This window comes from Stenella coeruleoalba, assembly GCF_951394435.1.
Source record: "Stenella coeruleoalba genome assembly, chromosome: 12".
In the NCBI taxonomy this organism is placed as follows: Eukaryota; Metazoa; Chordata; class Mammalia; order Artiodactyla; family Delphinidae; genus Stenella; species Stenella coeruleoalba.
In genome coordinates this window covers 62,611,103-62,632,622 of record NC_137158.1, presented here as the reverse complement: position 1 = coordinate 62,632,622, position 21,520 = coordinate 62,611,103, and the positions used below count along the sequence as shown (strand labels likewise).

At 39.6% G+C, this 21,520-nt stretch overlaps 1 protein-coding gene across 4 annotated transcripts in view; it reads left to right on the top strand.

Moving 5' to 3' along the window:
* AHI1 (Abelson helper integration site 1) overlaps positions 1 to 21,520 on the top strand; it is a 247,157-nt gene that overhangs the window by 199,813 nt on the left and 25,824 nt on the right. The window contains exons 27-32 of one of the 4 annotated variants that reach the window (XR_013830781.1): positions 8,003 to 8,175; positions 10,882 to 11,138; positions 12,394 to 12,474; positions 13,014 to 13,275; positions 17,498 to 17,732; positions 19,331 to 19,454. Coding sequence is in view for 1 of the 4 variants with exons in the window: in XM_079939317.1 (XP_079795443.1) it covers positions 8,003 to 8,005 (3 nt within the window). In the remaining 3 variants the exon portion in view is untranslated. Of the gene's footprint in view, positions 1 to 8,002; positions 9,174 to 10,881; positions 11,139 to 12,393; positions 12,475 to 13,013; positions 13,276 to 17,497; positions 17,733 to 19,330; positions 19,602 to 21,520 lie in introns of those variants that run through there. The other 3 variants (XR_013830783.1, XR_013830782.1, XM_079939317.1) reach the window with 3 other exon arrangements.

The window sequence follows — 21,520 nt, the reverse complement described above, 5'->3', positions numbered from 1 at the left end:
TCCTGATCTTAGTGGAAATGGTTTCAGTTTTTCACCATTGAGAACAATGTTGGCTGTGCGTTTGTCTTATATGGCCTTTATTATGTTGAGGTACGTTCCCTCTGTGCCTACTTTCTGGAAGGTTTTTATCATAAGTGGGTGTTGAATTTTGTCGAAAGCTTTTTCTGCATCTATTGAGATGATCATATAGTTTTTCTCCTTCAATATTTTCATATGGTGCATCATATTGATTGATTTGCGTGTATTGAGGAATCCTTGCATTCCTGGGATAAACCCCACTTATCATGGTGTATGATCCTTTTAATGTGCTGTTGGATTCTGTTTGCTAGTACTTTGTGGAGGATTTTTGCATCTGTGTTCATCAGTGATATTGGCCTGTAGTTGTCTTTTTTTGTGACATCTTTGTCTGTTTTTGTATCAGGGTGATGGTGGCTTCATAGAAGGAGTTTGGGAGTGTTCCTCCCCTGCTATATTTTGGACGAGTTTGAGAAGGATAGGTGTTAGGTCTTCTCTAATTGTTTGATAGAATTCGCCTATGAAGCCATCTGGTCCTGGGCTTTTGTTTGTTAGAAGTTTTTTAATCACAGTCTCAACTTCAGTGCTTTGATTGGTCTGTTTATATTTTCTGTTTCTTCCTGGTGCAGTCTGGAGAGGTTGCGCTTTCTAAGAATTCCTCCATTTCTTCCAGGTGGTCCATTTTATTGGCATATAGTTGCTTGTGGTAATCTTTCATGATCCTCTGTATTTCTTCAGTGTTAGTTGTTACTTCTCCTGTTTTCATTTCTAAGTCTGTTGATTTGAGTCTTGTCCCTTTTTTTCTTGATGAGTCTGGCTAATGGTTTATCAATTTTGTTTATCTTCTCAAAGAACCAGCTTTTAGTTTTATTGATCTTTGCTATCATTTCCTTCATTTCTTTTTCATTTATTTCTGATCTGGTTTTTATCATTTCTTTCCTTCTGCTAACTTTGGGGGTTTTTTCTTCTTCTTTCTCTAATTGCTTTAGGTGTAAAGTTAGGTTGTTTATTTGAGATGTTTCTTGTTTCTTGAGGTAGGATTGTATTGCTATAAACGTCCCTCTTAGAACTGCTTTTGCTGCATCCCATAGGTTTTGGGTCGTCGTGTTTTCATTGTCATTTGTTTCTAGGTATTTTTTGATTTCCTCTTCGATTTCTTTAGTGATCTCTTGGTTATTTGGTAGAGTATTGTTTAGCCTCCATGTGTTTGTATTTTTTACAGATTTTTTCCTGTAATTGATATCCAGTCTCATAGTGTTGTGGTCAGAAAAGATACTTGATACGATATTAATTTTCTTAAGTTTACCAAGGCTTGATTTGTGACCCAAGATATGATCTATCCTGGAGAATGTTCCATGAGCACTTGAGAAGAAAGTATATTCTGTTGTTTTTGGATGGAATGTCCTTTAAATATCAATTAAGTCCATCTTGTTTAATGTGTCATTTAAAGCTTGTGTTTCCTTATTTATTTTCATTTTGGATGATCTGTCCATTGGTGAAAGTGAGGTGTTAAAGTTCCCTACTATGATTGTGTTACTGTCGATTTCCCCTTTTATGTCTGTTAGCATTTGCCATAAGTATTGAGGTGCTCCTATGTTGGGTGCATAAATATTTACAATTGTTCAATCTTCTTGGATTGATCCCTTGACCATTATGTAGTGTCATTTGTCTCTTGTAATAGTCTTTATTTTAAAGTTTGTTTTGTCTGATATGAGAATTGCTACGCTACCTTTCTTTCGATTTCCATTTGCAAGGAATATCTTTTTTCATCCCCTCACTTTCAGTCTGTATCCCTAGGTCTGAAGTTGTTCTCTTGTAGACAGCATATATATGGGTCTTGTTTTTGAATCCAGTCAGCCAGTCTGTGTCTTTTGGTTGGAGCATTTAAACCATTTACATTTAAGGTAATTATCGATTTATATGTTCCTGTTACCATTTTCTTAATTGTTTTGTCTTTGTTATTGTAGATCTTTTCCTTCTCTTGTGTTTCCTGCCTAGAGAAGTTCCTTTAGCATTTGTTGTAAAGTTGGTTTGGTGGTGCTGAATTCTCTTCGCTTTTGCTTATCTGTAAAGGTTTTAGTTTCTCCGTCTAATCTGAATGAGATCCTTGCTGGGTAGAGTAATCTTGGTTATAGGTTTTTGCCTTTCATCACTTTAAATATGTCCTGACACTCCCTTCTGGCTTGCAGAGTTTCTGGTCAAAGATCAGCTGTTAATCTTATGGGAGTTTCCTTGTATGTTATTTGTTGCCTTTCCCTTGCTGCTTTAGTAGTTGTTCTTTGTATTTAATTTTTCATAGTTTGATTAATATGTGTCTTGGCGTGTTTCTCCTTGGATTTATCCTTTTGGGACTCTCTGCACTTCCTGGACTTGATTGACTATTTCCTTTCCCATATTAGGGAAGTTTACAACTATAATCTCTTCAAATATTTTCTCAGTCCATTTCTTTTTCTCTTCTACTTCTGGGACCCCTATAATTTGAATGTTGGTACATATAATGTCCCAGAGGTCTCTGAGAGTGTCCTCAATTCTTTCCATTCTTTCTTCTTTATTCTGCTCTGCAGTAGTTATTTCCACTACTTTATCTTCCAGGTCACTTATCTGTTCTTCTGCCTCAGTTGTTCTGCTATTGATTCCTTCTAGAGAATTTTAAATTTCATTTATTATGTTGTTCATCATTCTTTGTTCGCTCCTTACTTCTTCTAGGTCCTTGTTAAACATTTCTTGTATTTTCTCCATTCTATTTTCAAGATTTTAGATCATCTTTACTATCATTACTCTGAATTCTTTTTCAGGTAGACTGCCTATTTCTTCTTCATTTGTTTGGTTTGGTGGGTTTTTACCTTGGTCCTTCATCTGCTGTGTATTTCTCTGTCTTCTCATTTTGCTTAACTTACTGTGTTTGGGGTCTCCTTTCTGCAGGCTGCAGGTTTGTAGTTCCCATTGTTTCTGGTTTCTGCTCCAGTGGCTAAGGTTGGTTCAGTGAGTTGTGTAGGCTTCCTGGTGGAGGGGCCTAGTGCCTGTGTTTTTCTGGATGAGGCTGGATCTTGTCTTTCTGGTGGGCAGGGCCACGTCTGGTGGCATGTTTTGGGTTGTCTGTTGCCTTATTATGATTTTAGGCAGCCTCTCTGCTATTGGATGTGGTTGTGTTCCTGTCTTGCTAGTTGTTTGGCATAGGGTATTCAGCACTGTAGCTTGCTGGTCATTGAGCAGACCTGGGTCTTAGCATTGAGATGGAGATCTCTGGGAGAGCTTTCGTCGTTTGATATTACGTGGAGCCAGGAGGTCTCTTGTGGTCCAGTGTCCTGAAGTCGGCTCTCCCACCTCAGAGCCTCAGGCCTGACTCCCAGCCAGAGCACCAAGACTCTGTCAGCCACACGGCTCAGAAGAAAAGGGAGACAAAAAAAGAAAGGAAGGGAGGGAGGGAGGGAGGAAGGAAGAAAGGAAGGAAGGAAGGAAGGGATAGAAAGGAAGAAAGAAAGAAGAAAAGAAAATATAATAAAATAAATTTACTAAAATAAAAAATAAAATGTAATTTAAAAAAAATGAAAGAAAGAGGGGCTTCCCTGGTGGCGCAGTGGTTGAGAGTCTGCCTGCCAATGCAGGGTATACGGATTCGTGCCCTGGTCCGGGAAGATCCCACATGCTGCGGAGCGGCTGGGCCCGTGAGTTATGGCCACTGAGCCTGCACGTCCGGAGCCTGTGCTCTGCAACGGGAGAGGCCACAACAGTGAGAGGCCCACGTACCACAAAAGAAAAAGAAAGAAAGAAGAGAGCCACCAAACCTAAAAACAAATCCACCAATGATAACAAGTGCCAAAAACTATACAAAAAAAAAGAAAAAAAAAACGGACAGACAGAACCGTAGGACAAATGGTAAAAGCAAAGCTATACAGACAAAATCACACAAGCATACATATACACACAAAAAGAGAAAAATGAAAAGATATATATATATGTCTATATATATTTTAAAAAAGGAAGAGAGCAACCAAATCAGTAAACATATCTACCAATGATAATAAGCTCTAAATACTAAACTAATATAAACATAAAACCAGAAACAAGTTAGATGCAGAAAGCAAACCCCAAGTCTACAGTTGCTCCCAAAGTCTACCGCCTCAATTTTTGGATGATTCATTGTCTATTCAGGTATTCCAGAGATGCAGGGTACATCAAGTTGATTGTGGCGATTTAATCTGCTGCTCCTGAGGCTGCTGGGAGAGATTTCCCTTTCTCATCTTTGTTCACACAGCTCCTGGGGCTCAGCTTTGGGTTTGGCCCCGCCTCTGCGTGTAGGTCACCTGAGGATGTCTGTTCTTTGCTCAGACAGGACGGGGTTAAAGGAGCCGCTGATTCGGGGGCTCTGGCTCACTCAGGCTGGGGGGGAGGGAGGGGCACGGAGTGCGGGGCGAGCCTGCGGAGGCAGAGGCCGGCGTGACGTTGCTGCAGCCTGAGGCGTGCCGTGCGTTCTCCCGGAGGAGTTGACCCTGGATCCAGTGACCCTGGCAGTGGCGGGCTGCACAGGCTCCTCAGAAGGGGGGTGTGGATAGTGACCTGTGCTTGCACACAGGCTTCTTGGCGTGACGTTGCTGCAGCCTGAGGCGCGCCGTGCGTTCTCCCGGAGGAGTTGACCCTGGATCCAGTGACCCTGGCAGTGGCGGGCTGCACAGGCTCCTCAGAAGGGGGGTGTGGATAGTGACCTGTGCTTGCACACAGGCTTCTTGGTGGCGGCAGCAGCAGCCTTAGCGTCTCATGCCCGTCTCTGGGGTCCGCGCTGTTAGCCGAGGCTCGCGCCCGTCTCTGGAGCTCATTTAGGTGGCTCTCTGAATCCCCTCTCCTCACACACCCTGAAACAGTGGTCTCTTGCCCCTTAAGCAGGTCCAGACCTTTTCCCAGACTCCCTCCCGGCTAGCCGTGGCGCACTAACCCCTTCAGGCTGTGTTCACACCGCCAACCCCAGTTTTCTCCCTGGGATCCGACCCAAGCCCAGTCGTCAGTTCCCAGCCCCCGCCCGCCCCAGCGGGTGAGCAGACAAGCCTCTCGTGCTGGTGAGTGCCGGTTGGCACCGATCCTCTGTGTGGGAATCTGTCCACTTTGCCCTCTGCACCCCTGTGGCTGCACTCTCCTCCGCGGCACCGAAGGTACCCCCTCCGCCACCCGCAGTCTCCGCCCGCGAAGGGGCTTCCTGGTGTGTGGACACCTTTCCTCCTTCACAGCTCCCTCCCACTGGGGCAGGTCCCGTCCCTATTCTTTTGTCTCTGTTTATTCTTTTTTCTTTTGCCCTACCCAGGTACGTGGGGAATTTATTGCCTTTTGGGAGGTCTGAGGTCTTCTGCCAGCGTTCAGTAGGTGTTCTGTAGGAATTGTTCCACATGTAGATATATTTCTGGTATATTTGTAGGGAGGAAGGTGATCTCCACGTCTCACTCCTCTGCCATCTTGAAGGTCCCTCATGCTTTGCCTTTTAACTCTGATTAAATGGTAAGTACTTGCCGGGCGGGGGCTATAGCATGCTCACATTTTCTCTCCCCAGTACTTAGCCTGGTGTCTGGCCACATAGTAAAACTTCAGGGAATACTCATTGGATTGAATTTCTTGTGGAGTAGGGCCCAGTATTTTTAGGAGTCTTATTTTTCACACATACCATACACACAAACACTAACCTGGTTTCTTACTCATTTTCAAAATCCTGCTGTGAGATTTTCCTTTCTCTTTTCACATGATTTGCCTTTATCGGCCCTCACTCTGTTACTCTCTCCCTCTGTTACGTTACGAGGATACTTTATGAGGAGATACCACAGAGAAAACCTGGGTTTGTTTTCCTGCTGGTGTCTTACTTAGATGACATCTCTTCCCTTGTCAGCAAGTCTCTGCTGCCTCTTAGGTGTTCGGTCCCTGTGCTGTCAGCAGCCATGATCGTGCTGCTGTGTCCCTCTTGCTCGTTCCCTGTTGTCAGAAGGGGGCTGTTCCTTGTCCAAGGTGTGCACTTGGAAGTTTCTTCTCCTTTTCCTTTTATTCTGTCCCCTTTCTCCCTTTCATAGATAGTCTTTGTCATTCTGTATTCAGTGTTCCTTCCTCTTCTTAGTCTGAGTCATTTCCCTTAAATATGTTATCTTTACTGCCTACTTTAGCTTTTTCCAGTTAAGTTTCTCTTCAGGTTCCCCCTCTTGAGGGTCCTCCTGGCTCCTGTGTTTACTTCTCACAATGCAGCCTCAGTCTGATTGATTTAACTTGTCCTACTGTCTTGTGCAGGATCCATCTCACTCGTTTCCAGCTGTTCTCTTCCTCTCCCTCCCTTTTCTGTTTTTCTTCCTTGGTTTTGTCCTACCGCTCTCATAAACTCCTCCTCTCACCCTGTTTGTCTCATTACTCCTCTGAGGTCCTTTACCTTCCTCGCTGTTCCTTGCAGACGTTTATAGGGTCTCTGGGGGACTTGAGCTCAGCATCCATTTGAGCCTTTCCTTCCCCACTTTTGTCAGACCCTAATTTGAGGCAAGTTTTATATGCTGTACCTATATACACACCAGGACAGTATGATGCCCTTTTTTGCCCCTGGTGAGATTGTACCTTACCTCACCATAGCTGTACCATTTTATAGTCTACCTTAGTTGCGTTTGTGAGCATGTTCACTTGAAACATTTTGGGGCTTCTATATATTATATAATACTGGTTTAAAAATTTTAAAATCAGAAAACAAGGACTGACAAAGGATTTTTTTTCCCTCATATGGAAAGGCAGTACAACCATTTATTTAAGATTGGGCCATAAACCATAGCAGAAAAGAATATGAAAAAGAATGTGTGTGTGTAATATATATATATATATATATCCATATATATATATATGTATACACACACACACAATATATGTATAACTGAATCACTTTGCTGTACGGCAGAAATTAACACAACGTTGTAAATCAAATGTACTTCAGTAAAATAAATTTAAAAAGTAAAAGATTGGGCCTGTCCCTAAAGGCACAGATGTTCCCTAACCTTCCGGTTTAGGGTTAGGGAATGGTTATTAGCACATCCTTTTTTGCCATGATGCTCTAGCCTCTACTTTTCTCAGGAGTGATCAATGGAATTGACCACCACCTAATCAGCTTGCCATTATCCTTAGATTGAAGTTGTTTTCTAAGAGCAACCAAATGTTAAACCCTTTCTGTTCAGAAGAAGGACAACAACAGTTTTGTGTAAGTCCAGATACTCATCACTGATATGTAAATAATTGCATCAAAAAATTTCAGGCTCAACCCCTAGTTTATCACCCTCTAGTTTTGGTGTACTTACTACATGGTCTCTAAAGAAGCAACATCTTGTTTCATCTGCCTATTGGTTCTTGACTTTTATTCATGGTATAATTTGTTTTATTTCAAAGCTGCATCTAGATACATAGTTAACCGTCACTACCTTTGTCAATCAAAAATGCCACATACCATTTTTTGGATTTATTTGAAAAGCTATAATAGTTTACTCACTTCTAAAAGAAGACATAGCCATAGACTAAATGAAAGAGTGCTATTTAATAAAATGGCCTATATGCTTTCCAGTCACTAACCTGAAGCATCTTCCATGACAATTTTTTTTCCAGTGAATGAAGAATGTTATAAACTCTGATTGCCTGCACTTAATTTCTGGAAGTTACTGAGGGTTTGCAGTGCTTATTGTCTGTATTTGAGAAATGTATTTCTTTTTTGCTTAAGTTAACTAGTCAGTGCTGGATCAGGCCTTTAGCAACTGCTGATGACACTAAAAGATGTTAATTTAACTGTATGTTCAAGAGGCAAGCTAGAAGTTAATTCTAGAAGTTAAACTAGAAGTACGTTCAAGAAGACAAATTAGTATTTTGGTCGTGTGTGTGTGTGTGTGTGTGTGTGTGTGTGTTTTATTACTTGTGCTGTTGCCTGGGCATGCCAAGATTTGTTGTAACTAGAAGGTATTGTTTAAGTTCATTTAGTACATTTTGTGTCATTTTCTTCTAGTAAAGAGCTGAAGAAGAATGAAGGGGCAAGGAACCAAATATACAGAAATGAAATGACAAATTAAACCAAATGGAATTTCTCTTCAGAGTTCAGAAATTTCAGATGGCCAGGAAGAAAGGAAGGCTCTACTATTTCTTATCCTTATGAAAGAATCTAGAAAAATCAGAAGCAAGGTATGGGTGGAAAAATAAATGTGGCCTTTTGAAAAGCTTAATTGTTATAAACCATTGTGTTTGCTGTTGATCAAAGTATTGGTACTTGTATTTATTAGTAACTGCATCAAAATTACATTACCATTCTTGGAAAAATCAATAAAGAAAAACCATAATTGCCACACAGCAAATATGAGGAAAAAGTGTTTGCATTGTTAGGATGTCCATAAAGTAATCATTTAATATTATATCTGTAATGTGGTTCTGTGTGTGATGACATACTCAGAATATGAAATATCTGCTATTTAAATTTAACTTTATTTAAAATAAAGATAAGCAGCTTCAGGATTTTGTGTATTCAAAATGGTCCAAGTAAGAAAGGCATTAAAAGGTAACAAATGTTTACCTTGTTTTTAAATTTTTGTTTTTAAATTTTTTAATTTGTTTTTAAATTTTTACATTGAATTATTTATTTCTTTAGTTCCAGAGTAACAGTGTCGTTACTATGTGACCATATATTTTGAAGTGAGATGTTATAAAATGGGAAAGTTCATCTCTTTGTTTCTCACTTGACTCTTCTTAAAACTGTGTGATTTTAAGTCTGTCAATAAAATATTTAACTTCAAGAAGGTCAAAACTAATATAAAATTAGAAAACTTATTTACCAAATTAGACAATTGATTCCATTAAAGTAAGAAGTGAGAAAAACAGTGTTGGGCATTGAGGTGTAAATTTTGCCCAGATGTATACCGGATGTGAAAAATCTTCTAGTAGAAATATATTTGACTCTTACCCCTGCACATGTTGTAGAGGCATGAAAATTGGTAAACTTGCCCGTGCTGTGTAGAACTTGGGGGGAGGGGGGCATTTTTGAAAGTGGTGAGTGGCATTGATGACTGCTGAAGCCCTCAGCCGTTAGCACAGAAATGTGTTCCGATAGTACCAAGCTCCCCTGTTCTAGATGCACACGTCTGTGCTTCAGGTACAGCTGGACCCAGCCAGCTTGAGTCACCCTTGTACAGGCTTGTTTTTTCTTTCTTGTTAATGCACTTGATAATGAAAAAAATAAAAATATGTGACTCTCTGCAGTTTCAGCTCATAGTTTTGAGATGTGTGTAGATTCTCTGATTTTGGTTTTAATTACAAAGAATTTCAGCAAGTTGCAAAATGATTTTAAATCAAGACAATAATAAAATAATATGTCAGAGGAGCTAAACATTTGCGGAAATCCCAATGTTCATATGAAAAATAAAGGGTTATTTTTATATTGTAACTACTGAAGGCAAAAATAACAATTGAGGCAAACACCAGGAAAAGTTGTTTCTACTCAAAGCCCATTTCTTTTCTTTTTTGTCCTGTTGACAAAGCAAGATTTGGGTTATGTTTGTGAATAGATTAATTATTATTAATTAATAATCTTCACCACCTTCTAAGATGAGATGGGATGGGGGAGACCATAAGAGTGCCCTCCAAGTAATAAGTCCAAATTATAATCAAGCAGAGAAATCAGACTATTTACTTAGTAATAAATTAACTTTGTTTTATTTTTATCCTAAAATTATTGAATTCTATCCCATTTTATAGTCTCTTTTCTACAAACAAGTAGCAATTTGACACTATCTTTTCTAGATAATAAATAATGTCATTCTTACAAATTAATTTCCCAATTATTGATTCTACTCTGTCTTGAAGATTTGAGTTTCTTCGGTATCAAAACTATACAATGAATAGGATTTGCAAAGCTAGAATAAAAAGCAAGTTTTAAAAAGATTTAAAACTTGAAATATTTTACACCATGAATGCAAATTCATGTTTAAGATGCACCTTTTAAATATGAAATCAGTGTTTTAAATGGTTAACACTTGCTACTTTTGAAACCTTTCGTAAGGTTTCTTTCCAAAAAAAATGGATACTTGACATTAATTTTATTTTTCAGTTACAGAAAAGTTTTATTAGAGAAAGATATTTTCTCTTTAGGAAGTTCAGCAAGACTATCTGGGAAATAACTTATCATTTTATAACTTTATATGTCATGTTATTTTAGTCATATATTTAACTCACAACTATTTTTCAGAGGGTTAGAAAGTTCTAGAAACTATATAAAAAACTCATGACCTTATACTTTTATACGTATTTCAATGATTTCCATCTGAGGTCCATATCTGTTAAGTAGATTATGGGAACATTTTTCACTAGTCCAACTTTTGAAGCTCTATATTTGTTGATTTCTACCTCATTGGACTTGACTACAGAAGAGATTCCCCAAATCTTCACTTTATGTACGTGACCTCATTCAGTCCTCACTTCAAACCCAGGAGGAAGATAAAATCTACCCTGCCCTGCAAATAAGGAAACCGGGGCTTTGAAAGTTAAGCAACTTGTCCAAGTGCACACGGTCAGTCAGTGTGTTGCTTGCTGTCCATGGAGGTTTGTCATACTCCACTGGGGCACCTCAAAGGTCCCCACCCACCTCAGGTGCTGGGTGCAGTGAGCCAGTAGCACCTAGAGTTGGTCTCCAGCCCACACAGAGTAAGGAAGCAACCTGATGAACGTACAACCACACTCAGAGACTAGAAACATCTCATATGTCTTCCATGCAGCCGTGACCTACATAAAATGAAATACCATATCTGAGTGAATTTTTTTTAAAAAAACTGATAATGTCTTTACCCCATATTTGTTTTGCAAAATCTTTACTCCATACTCTAATTCTTACATTTTTTTAAGGAATCGATTCTGTGGACTCAAACTAACACATGGACAGTAACATTTTATTCAAGAAACAGTATCCCAGTCACATAAGAGAAAATAAAAACATCAAGAGTCACGTCAATCAAAAGGCTCTGTTGAGTGGCAAACTCAGTCTGTGGATGGACCCAATTATCTGCAGGCGAACTGAATGTCAGCATCATTTAGGGTTAACAATGGACCAGCTAGGCAAAAGCAGACAGCTACTCTCTGCAGAGACCCGGAAAGCAAACTTGGTAATGAGGTACTTCATTCATCATATCCTTCTGCTCTAATTATTAAAGTGAATAGGGAATACTTTAACTTAAGGCGGGAACTGGATAACATAAAAACATCTGTTTTGTAAACACAAAGAATGCTTTTTTTCTAATGATCTCTTCACATCTACATCAAGCATATGTTGTGAGCCCCCTGTTTTCGAAAGTTGCTCTTCTAACACCTCAAATTCATTCTGATTATGGATGGGTTATTTTGATTGTCTCAGAAAGTTAGGGAGGATGAAGCTGCTAAGAATCTACAGTTTTACTATCTACTCACAATCTAAAGAGGGGAAGGGTGTCATAAGTAAGTACATCTATAACCATGCATAACACATGTTCTATTACTTGTGTCAGAATGGTCCAACTATATATCCTTCAATGTCATTCATCTCTAAAAGTACTAAACAATCTGATTTTTACTCATTCTAGTTCACTTTTTCTTAACTGATCACTTGGATCCTTGTGAAGAATTGTGAAAGAATTTGGTAGAGGAAAATGTAGGATTTTTTTTTTTATACAGCAATTATATAAGTAAACATATATTGCCAATCTTTAAAGTTGCTTGGAACGAGCTGATTTACTGTTGAGAGGGAACAATTATAGTTAAGAAAAAAAAAAATACAAAAGGAGGAAAAAGCAAGAAGGCGAGGAAAATAGCTTGTTGCTGGAGCAAAAATGAACAACTGAAGCTTGTGAAAAAGCAGTCGCTAGACCAAAGGAAGAAGGTTCCCTGGAGAAAAACGTGGTCGCTACGGTTCAGTTTTTCAGTGATTTCAACTGAGAATCAGTAGTTAATTTTTTTTCTGTTTAATTTGTTCATGGGACCATTTTATGTAAACACTCCACACAACTTTTTCCGGAGCTACAGTTATTCGATTTAAAGTAAGTGGAAGATGGCTAAGCACGGTGATGTTTTTAACATCCCTGCCTGTTATACAGAAGAAGTTAATGTTCAGAAGTATCTGCCATGCTACTTTTAGCAACTAAATATTTCCATCGTGGTAAAGAAATGTCAGTGAAATCTATGCACTTTAAGAACATCAAATTCTTATACTTATCATGTGTGCAGGCAGAGTACATAATAAGCTAGTCTATAGCAGCTGTAAATTTCTGAGGATTTATCTAACCACAAATACATTGAAATGGGGAAACGGGGCTATATTAAACTATGCAAGATGCTGCTGGAGCTTTGCCATTTCTGCAACATCCTGTAATTAATTTCTCATGACAGGTCTGGCAAACTGAAACATCCAATACACTTGCGACAGACAGACTAGAGTTGCTGCAAATCCTACAGTCCCATGAAGTGAAGGTAGTTTTTTTCTTTCAAACATGAATATAGCTCTGTTTAGAGTGTCCCGTAGCCAAGGACAAATTTGTCACTTTTTAATTCCAAAATAAAGAAGGTCTAGAATATAGAAAAGATCCTGAGCTGAGTGTTTAATCTATTCTCTGTGTTGCGCAGTCTTTCCCTGAAGAGGGACGGCCCTGGGTAGGGGATGATATCGTTAGGTTGGCATGCATGCCTGTTGTAGCTATGATGGGATTCTCTCCTGGGAGATTTGAGGTCAGTTCTCTCTCGAACACATCCTCTCCCTGTAAGCAAGACTCACAAGACCACCTTCTCCATCTGTGTGTCATTCTCTCCTGGAACCCATAATCCTGCCATCTTGCAAACTTAGAGCACAGATAAATACAGAAATGATCCCTGCTGCAACACAGAGAAAGAAAAAAAATGTAAATTTTTTTTTGCCAAAATAGATTTTCCTGTATAACAGTAAGTTCTTTGTCAGTTCATATCGATGTGAAAGAATGACCCTCTCGTTACCTGATGTGTGTAATTTAATACAGGTGTTAAGTGTTTGGTGTTAAGGATGGACCTTAGTAAGCAAGCCTCCTTCTTGCTGGAGGAGTGGAGATTCTGCCCCTAAAAATGAAATCAGCATATCAATGTCCACAGCCTCGCGCATTTCCTTTGGAAGGTCGGAGTTCCTCGGACTACAAACAAGAGGACACAAGGGAGAGTGGGAACCTTGAATCTGGAAGTTTTCATGAGAAGGGAAAGGTTCCAGGTGGTAAAGAATAGGATGGGTCTTGCTCAGCAGAAACAGAGGTGAGAAGCCAGGCAGGCAAGGGGCAGTGGTTTCAGCCCAGTTGCCAAAGGCTAACTGTAAACACCTGATGCTCTTTGTATTTTCTCCAGTGATTGTCTTTCCCTTTATCCTTGCTATTGAAAATGTATTCTGTTCAGAGGACCAGAGAACTTTGTTGCTTGGGCTTACGTTTTAGAGAAAAGCAACCACAGAATCCCAAACTGAATAACCCAAGGGGAAAAGTGAGCAAGAGACCATGTAAGAATGCTTTTGTATCCTTCCACTCCTCTCCACTGGAAAAGCTCCCTTCAGAGCTCATCTATGTAAAACTCTGGAAATGGAAGAGAGAGATCAAAACATAAAAAGGAAGACCCTTCTTTTTCGTACTTGTCCAGGGTCACAGAATCCAGGGCCAGGACCCCACCTCCTACTCCTACTGCTATTTACTAGGTAACATTCTCAGTTACCTTAAAGCTGAATTATTCAATCCTAATTCTTGAAAAATCCTAAACTTCTTCAACCTCCTACACAACTAAGAATAACATCCCGTATAGAGCGTGGTCTACATTCAGGTAAATTCCCCTTTAACACTAGGTTGTTATAAGTGGTGAATTTGAATGAGTGAGGGTTGAAAGTAGGAAAAGTATAAGGTGATAGCAGAGAGTCCAGAGAGAGACATTTCGGTGCACGCACAAGAGGTCGTTTTCTTTGATTTTTGGTTTTTTACTATGTTGACAATTGGATACAGATAAGGACTGATTCTATTTATGTATCAATAGCTGGAGTTACTGATAGCTTGCCTAAATATATCCTTATAGTTAAAGATCATCAATAACTTTAACACTTTTCATGTTTCTTCAAAGCGTGTATGATCGCTTTCAATTTATTCACCAGCTGATTATTGAAAGCCTGTTTGTCAAGCAGTGGGCAGGAGCTGAGTGGACAGTTGAACCAGGAGCCTCAACTCTTCTACTCTGTGTTTCACCTTGAAATTGCCACATGTTTACTGCCACCATCACCCCACAGTGGTTTTCAGAGGACTTCCACATACATTACTAAACTTGAGCCTCATGACAATCTTTGTTAAACAGAAAAGTCCCCCATTTTTCAAACCAATCGCAAAGAGGTTGAGTGACTTGCCCAATAACTGTTAATCAGCATCCAGCTGTCCTCCTCCCAGGGCTGTGTTCTTTGCAACCAGGAAAACCCATCACTGACATCTGAAAACTGTGGAAATAAGTTATATGGAAAGCCAATATGTTCCCTGTACAAGAGGCAACATTATATAATAACACTAATTTGGATGTGGGTCTTTTCGGATCAATTTATGATCTCTTCCTGTAGTCAGCTATAAAGTGTTTGTTTTTGCTGCCATCCTATATTTAAATATATTTTTAAATACAAGAACTTAAAATGTAAAGTTGTAACAGAGGCCAAATAAAAACATGTAAAAAAATTTTTTTATTGTATTTTGTAGACAGAGGAAGAAGGAGATGTGCAGAAAATGCCAGAGTCCCTTTTCAAAACCTTTTCACAAATCAAGTAAAACAAAATCATTTTGTGCATTGTATATTGAAGCCAAGTAGTTTTTATTCAAGTTACCAAATAAATTACATTTTCTATTAAAGGGCAGTAAATTCCCATTTGACGTAAAACTTCATTATATCAACTAACTTGGAGGTACCACAGAACCTTTCATTAAATGCAAACCTGACCACGTCACACCCCGTTTAAAACTCTTCACTGGTACTCCCATCCACTCTTACTAAATCCAGTGAGTTTTTCCTATTTGCTTAACAATTATTCCTAGAAATTCAGTCCTGTGCTCTCTGATATCACAGGAAACTCTCAAATGAAATTCAGTCACCTTGGAAGTGACAGCAAAAGTAAGAAACTTGGTTGATATCTGAAAGTCCAAACCACAGAGCACAGCACAGACCTCCCTGATCTGTCCCCTCTGTTCATCCATGTCATGACTGCGTGTGGAGGTGCCTCTGTTCACACTGCAGCGAGACCGTACTACTGCCCTCCAGGGACCATTGCTGCTTCAAGCCCTTGACTTATTCTCTTGACTTGAAGACACCTTTTTCCCAAAGCCTCTGCCAAGTATATTTCCATTCAAGTTTCATCTCAAATAACACATGCACTAAGATTCCTTTTCTAATTACTAACCATGGATAATTGTATTCTCACAGTGTCCTATACCTAATATCTATAAAGACACTTACTTAGCACATGACATTGAAACTGACAGTCTGTTGATCAATGTATTATTTAACATTTCTTGTGTGCCTGAGATAACGCTTTTTTAAACTGAAGTATAGTTCTTATATATATATATATATATATATATATATAGTTGTTTTATATATATTCTTATAAATCTGTGCTTGTGCTCAATATCAAAGGATATTCTCAAATGGAATTTAATCTTTTTAAAAATCTTGAATGCCCAGTAAGACTAGGGAATTTAGGAAGGAATCTAAGAAAATGTCATTAGTCATTCTACCGCGCCTTCACAACTGTCTTGTCTTTTTTCATTCTCTCTTCTCTTTCTCACACGCTCCCCTTTTCTTCTTCTTTTCTGGCTCCCTTTTTCCTTCTTCTCTGCTTGACATCAGCAGTGGCATTCACTGAACTCCCCATTAGACCATCACTGACCCATCTCAGTCTGCTCCTGAAACTGGGAATCCAAGATGGAGGATCCATCCTGACAGTGACTTTGGCTACCTCTATCCAAGCCCCCAGTGCCCTCTGAGCAACACTTTATTTACATAAAAACACAATCTTTAAATGTGGATGTAGTCTTCCTTTCATGTCTTTAACTGTTTTTATTGAGGCAAACTATCTGGAAGAGTATCTATCTGATTTGCATAATATTTTACATTCCCATTCATCTGAGGGTAAAAATCCTCCAGAAGCCTTCTAAAATTTGTATATCTAACCCCATTGCCTGTGAATCTGATATCTTTACCACTTTTTTCTTAAAATTTCAATAATTTTCTGGAGAAAAGATTCCTAGATTCATAAACAAATTCCACGATATCACAATGCCTGAGTGTAAGCATCTAATTGTAAGAATTCACCACCTCACGCTATATGTGTTTATGCCAGTAAATGAATCTAGTCATTTTCATCCCCTATATTTTTATCACCTAAAGAATATCTAAAAACTTCAAACAATTCTTTGACCTTATTTGGTCTTAAGCAAGACCAATATCCAGCCCAGCAGTGTTTACACAGAAAGTTTCAGGAGCCGCCCAGAGCCCCCAAGGCAGAGGTCTATGATTCACACATAGACCTGGCTGCCTGGTGTAGAGGGATGAGGCTCGACAGTTCTCAGCTTGGGTTCTGCTGAGAGTCATGACACTTTGCATCCAGATTTCTGTGGGACTGATGTTACAGATGTTATTGAACACCCTTAACTTTTACTCATGTGCTTTCAACTTTGGATCTTCTATTTCTCCTTAGGATTAGTGCAGCTACTCCTGAATATAAACATTAATCTGGTCAGCTTCTTGAGAAATGCAGGCCATTGTGGTAACCCTGCTGTGACACTCATGCCATCTACACACTCATGCCAGGGAAATGTGATTTTGACATTTATCCTCTTAAATAAATCATTCTTCAGCACTATCAGATCATTCCACTCAAAAACTTATTTAACCTTTTTAGTAGGCTGTAGCCATTAAGTTCACTCACAAAAAATGATCATTATTCCAATTCACTCTGTCCTATGCATAGTCATAATTTAGCAGGGAAAGGGAAAGTATTTATTATTATAATTATTCATGATTATAGACTAATTTTAATAATAGCTACCATTTGCTGAGCACAGGGTAGGTACTAGGCTCCTTGTCAGGGGCTTTATGTGCATAATTATCTCATTAAATTTTCAAAATAAGCTTACAAGGTAGATACCATTATCATTACTCCTGTTTAAAAACAAAAACTCTGAAGTTCAGAAAGGTAACACTGTATGTCGGAGATCACACAGCTTGTAAGTCGGGATGTCAGGATTTATATCTCTGGTTTGTCTGACTCCAAAATTCCCCTCTTAATTACTAAATTACTGCCCTTGAGTTTGCCAAACTACAGACTGTATGTTCTTTTAAAATGAAATGGCTTCTTTTTAAAATGCTTCTTCCCCTCACAGTTGAAAAAAGTGACTTTCTGTTATTTTAGAAATGCGTAAGAAAGTTAAACATTTAATATTTTCCAAATTTCTAATGTGTTTTGCAGAACAGTCTTCAACAAAATAGTTTGATCAAAAATGAATCTCACGCACCCCAATAGTCATTGCAGCACTATTCACAATATCCAAGACATGGAGCAGCCTAAATGTCCGCCAGCAGATGAATGGATAAAGAAGATGTGGTACATATGCACAATGGAATATTAGTCGCCCATAATAAGGAATGAAATAATGCCATTTGCAACAACATGAATGGACCTAGAGATTATCATACTAAGTGAAGTAAGTCAGACAAAGACAACTATCCTATGATATAACTTATTCGTAGAATCTTAAAAAATGATACGAATGAATTTATTTACAAAACAGAAACAGACTCACAGACATAGAAAACAAACTTAGGGTTACCAAACGGGAAAGGTGGGAGGAGGAATAAATTAGGAGTTTGGGATTAGCATATACACACTACTATATATAAAATAGATAATCAACAAGGACCTACTGTATAGCACAGGGAACTCTACTCAATATTCTGTAATAACCTATATGGGAAAAGAATCTAAAAAAGAATGGATATATGTATAACTGACTCACTTTGCTGTCCACCTGAAACGAACAACATTGTAAATCAACTGTACTCCAGCATAAAACTAAAATTTTTTTAAGTAAAATGAAAAAAGGAATCTCAAGGGTTCATATTGACATAGTCACACCAACATTTAGCATTTAAGAAAAATGTTTTCTTTCCAATTTTTATGTGCTACGGAGACGTTACCCTAGTCTAAAAGAAATAAATAATAAAATACCATCACCAATGCATTTCACATCCCTGTAAGAATTGTGTCTATTAGGGTTGCGTTTGGGGTGAAGAAGAGGGTTGTGTAAGGTCTTCCTTCTTGTGGTTCCTCTTTAGTCTCCGTTCACCACCCTCAGGAGACATAGCTGGCCCTTTATGTCATCATGGCCCGTGTACATCATCATGGCAACCATCTCATAAGTGTTAACTTGCCGTTTGCAGAGAGACAATATCTTTTCATCATTTATTCCCAATGTTACCTTTAGTGCCTGGTGCATAATAGGCACATTCAATACTCAACAAGGCAGATCACAGGTCCAAAGGCTTATTTTCTGTATATCGATAAGTTGGAGGTGAAATGTAGGTAGGGATATTAACAGATCATGGAAATTATGCAGCAGTATTACACCAATCCAAATTTCTGTGTATTTTTCTATTTCCTCTAGTAAATCTATTTCCTTTCCCCTCTCACTCCCTCCCCTCCACACCCATCCTGGCTTTTAAACTCTTACTTTCTCTCTATTTACAGCCAAAATTGTTTGCAGTGCCCCACACCTGACTTCCAGCTGGCTCTTGTATTCAGGCACAAACAAAAGCAAGACAAACACACACTGCATCTGTACTTTGAAACAGCCTCAATTCCAGGTGGTTGAAAGGACTCCCTGGGGCACCTGAAACTCAGGTGGGACCATAGCAGTGTTTCAAGCCCAGCCCACCTGTAATTCCCCTTTCCTCAAGGTTGCCAGGCAGTCAAGAGCTGGGTGTGCAGAACTGGTGACTCGAGCTCTATCAGGTGTCAGCCTCTGGCACGTGCAGTGGCAAGAGGCAGGCTGATCCTCCAAAACGTCTTCAGCCTGCGCTTCACTGAGGTCACAGCCCGAGGACCTCACGTGTCCCCATCCATTTCCCAAAGAGCATTTTCCTCCGGACTGAAGGCGAAAATCCAGCTTCCTGAACTAGCGTGTGCAGCAGGCGAGCTAGGGAGCCTGCCTTCTGGTGACCAGGGTGCTCAGCCATTCCAGGCCAGGTGTGGGTGCCTGGTGGGTCTCAGTTCTCCCCGTCACTGCTTCCCATTTCCTTGCAGTGCCAGTGGACCTCGAGGCATGTCTAAACTGCCATCACAGGCTTTCTTCGTCACTGATTTACAGCATCAGCCAAATAATCATCTGGCAAGAAGAAAAAGATAACACGGCGTGCTTAACAAGAAGGTAATGTGTGTGAGTGTTTAGGTAGTCGCTAATTATTTTCTGACTGGAGAACCAGATAGACTGTGGCAATGCTGTTTCTAACCCCACTGCTTTAACGCTTTCCTAAGTGGACAAATGGATGTGAATCAGAAAGGAGGGTAAAGTGAGGTGGGCTTAAAAAATAAAGATATCTTCTTTCGATTTGCTTGAGTTCCTTTCTGCCAAGAAATGAAGAAAGCTTCGGAACACCTTACACAACATTTCCCGTTTTCTACCGAAATGCTTTTATTTAGAGTTCAGTTTTATAAATTAGCAAATCAAGTAAGAAGGAAGTCCCTTTCCTTGTAGCACAGCTTAACAAGAGACCCAGGATGAAAACCTCTGCAGAATCTTCATTCCCAGGACCATGGAGGAAAAAATTTATAAGATTTATGCAAAACTTCAAAACAAGACCCTCCCTACACACACCTCCCCCTTGCGTGGGTGTTTCCTTCACCCCACTACCACCAGTGTTGGTTTTTATGTGAGCATAATTGTGCTTTTGTCTTGGAGTTGGCTCACCTCAATACACTCTAGTCTGAGATCCCTTGGCCTCAAGCCCAGGGTGGGGCTTTGCCCTCAGTACTGTAAATAATGGTAATTACCTTTACAAACTTAAAAAAAATATTTTTTTTTCTTTCCCAAGGCCAAGAATATCCAAAGTCTAGAGCATTCTATGTAACCCCTTGTGCGTAAATCTGTTAGAATCTGTATGGCAATGAGAAAGAGTTTCTCCCTCGTGGAATGAATGTCCAAAGTGAAAAGATGGTCACCAGCGCTTAGCTGCCCCGTGGATCACTCTGGGCCTGTGTGGTTTCTGCTTCCAGATTATAGTGGTGATGTAAGTCCAAAAGAACGGAGTAAATTATGAAGTAGAATTTAGCGTTTATTCTCACCGCTGACACAGAAGTTTCTGTGAATTAGATTGAAACAGAAGCATGTTCCATGTGCCCGCTATCAACTCACAAGGAGAGGAGTTAGGCCGCCTGATTGTAGACTGGGCCATTTCCAAGGCATTACTTCCTGCAGTATCTCTGTCTGCTTGACAGCACCTATTGTTCCGATTAAGTTGACATGCATCCAAGCTTTTGCCTCATTAGATTATCTCCATGGTGCTGAGGCTATAATTTCTGCATAATCTTGGTGTTCTATATCATGCACAATCGCTAGCAGCTGTTATCCATGTCTAAGATCAAAACAATTAATGAAAATTCAAAAATTTTAAACTCAGTAGCTTTTGGCCACATCGACATATCAAGACTCATACAAAAGTTTTGATTTATGAATGAGATAGATTGGTTTCCCGGGCCCCAGAGTTCCCTTTGATTATTTTACTTCCAGATTAACTGGCTTGAGTATGGAGACCTGAACATCTGGACAGATGCCCTTAACCTAGCATTCACTCATTTCAAAGGCGAACGACCCAGAGTGGGAAGCCTCTTGGGCATGTGATAACTGGAAATTTACTAAGACCCTCAAGGAAGTGCCAGACTTGTCTGCATGTCATTTTTTCCATTCAGAAGTCAAATTATTGCTCCATGGCTGTGAGAGTTATTGAGGGCATGCTCTGTGTTCATGTTATCGTGTGTTCCAGGCATTTAAATGATCAAGAATATTCATCTGTGAGGTTTCTTATGCTAAGAGGAGGTGATTCATAATGCAACTACCAGAACGTGAAGCTCTGTGATCCATCATATACCATCACTTTATTAACAGTTGCTTTCCCTTGGCTCAGGGCCCTGCTGAGAATCAAGAGGGGTCCACCCCCGGGCTCTGGAGCCTTCCCCTGAAATGTGAACTTATAATCAGCAGTAATAAACTTCCCTTCTCACTAGGAGGGCTCAATGTTTAGGAGGTAATTTCTCTTTGGCGCTTGGCCTCATTCCAAATGTTCAGAACTTCTTGTGGAGGTTCTGAGAGCTATTCATGCAGCCCTGCTGATGCTTGCTCATCTGTTTGTTAAAGACTCCCTTGTCCCCATGTGACCCCTCAATCCATCCACCATGCAAGTTCCAAAGACTGACAGAGAGAGCACCATGCAGATGGCT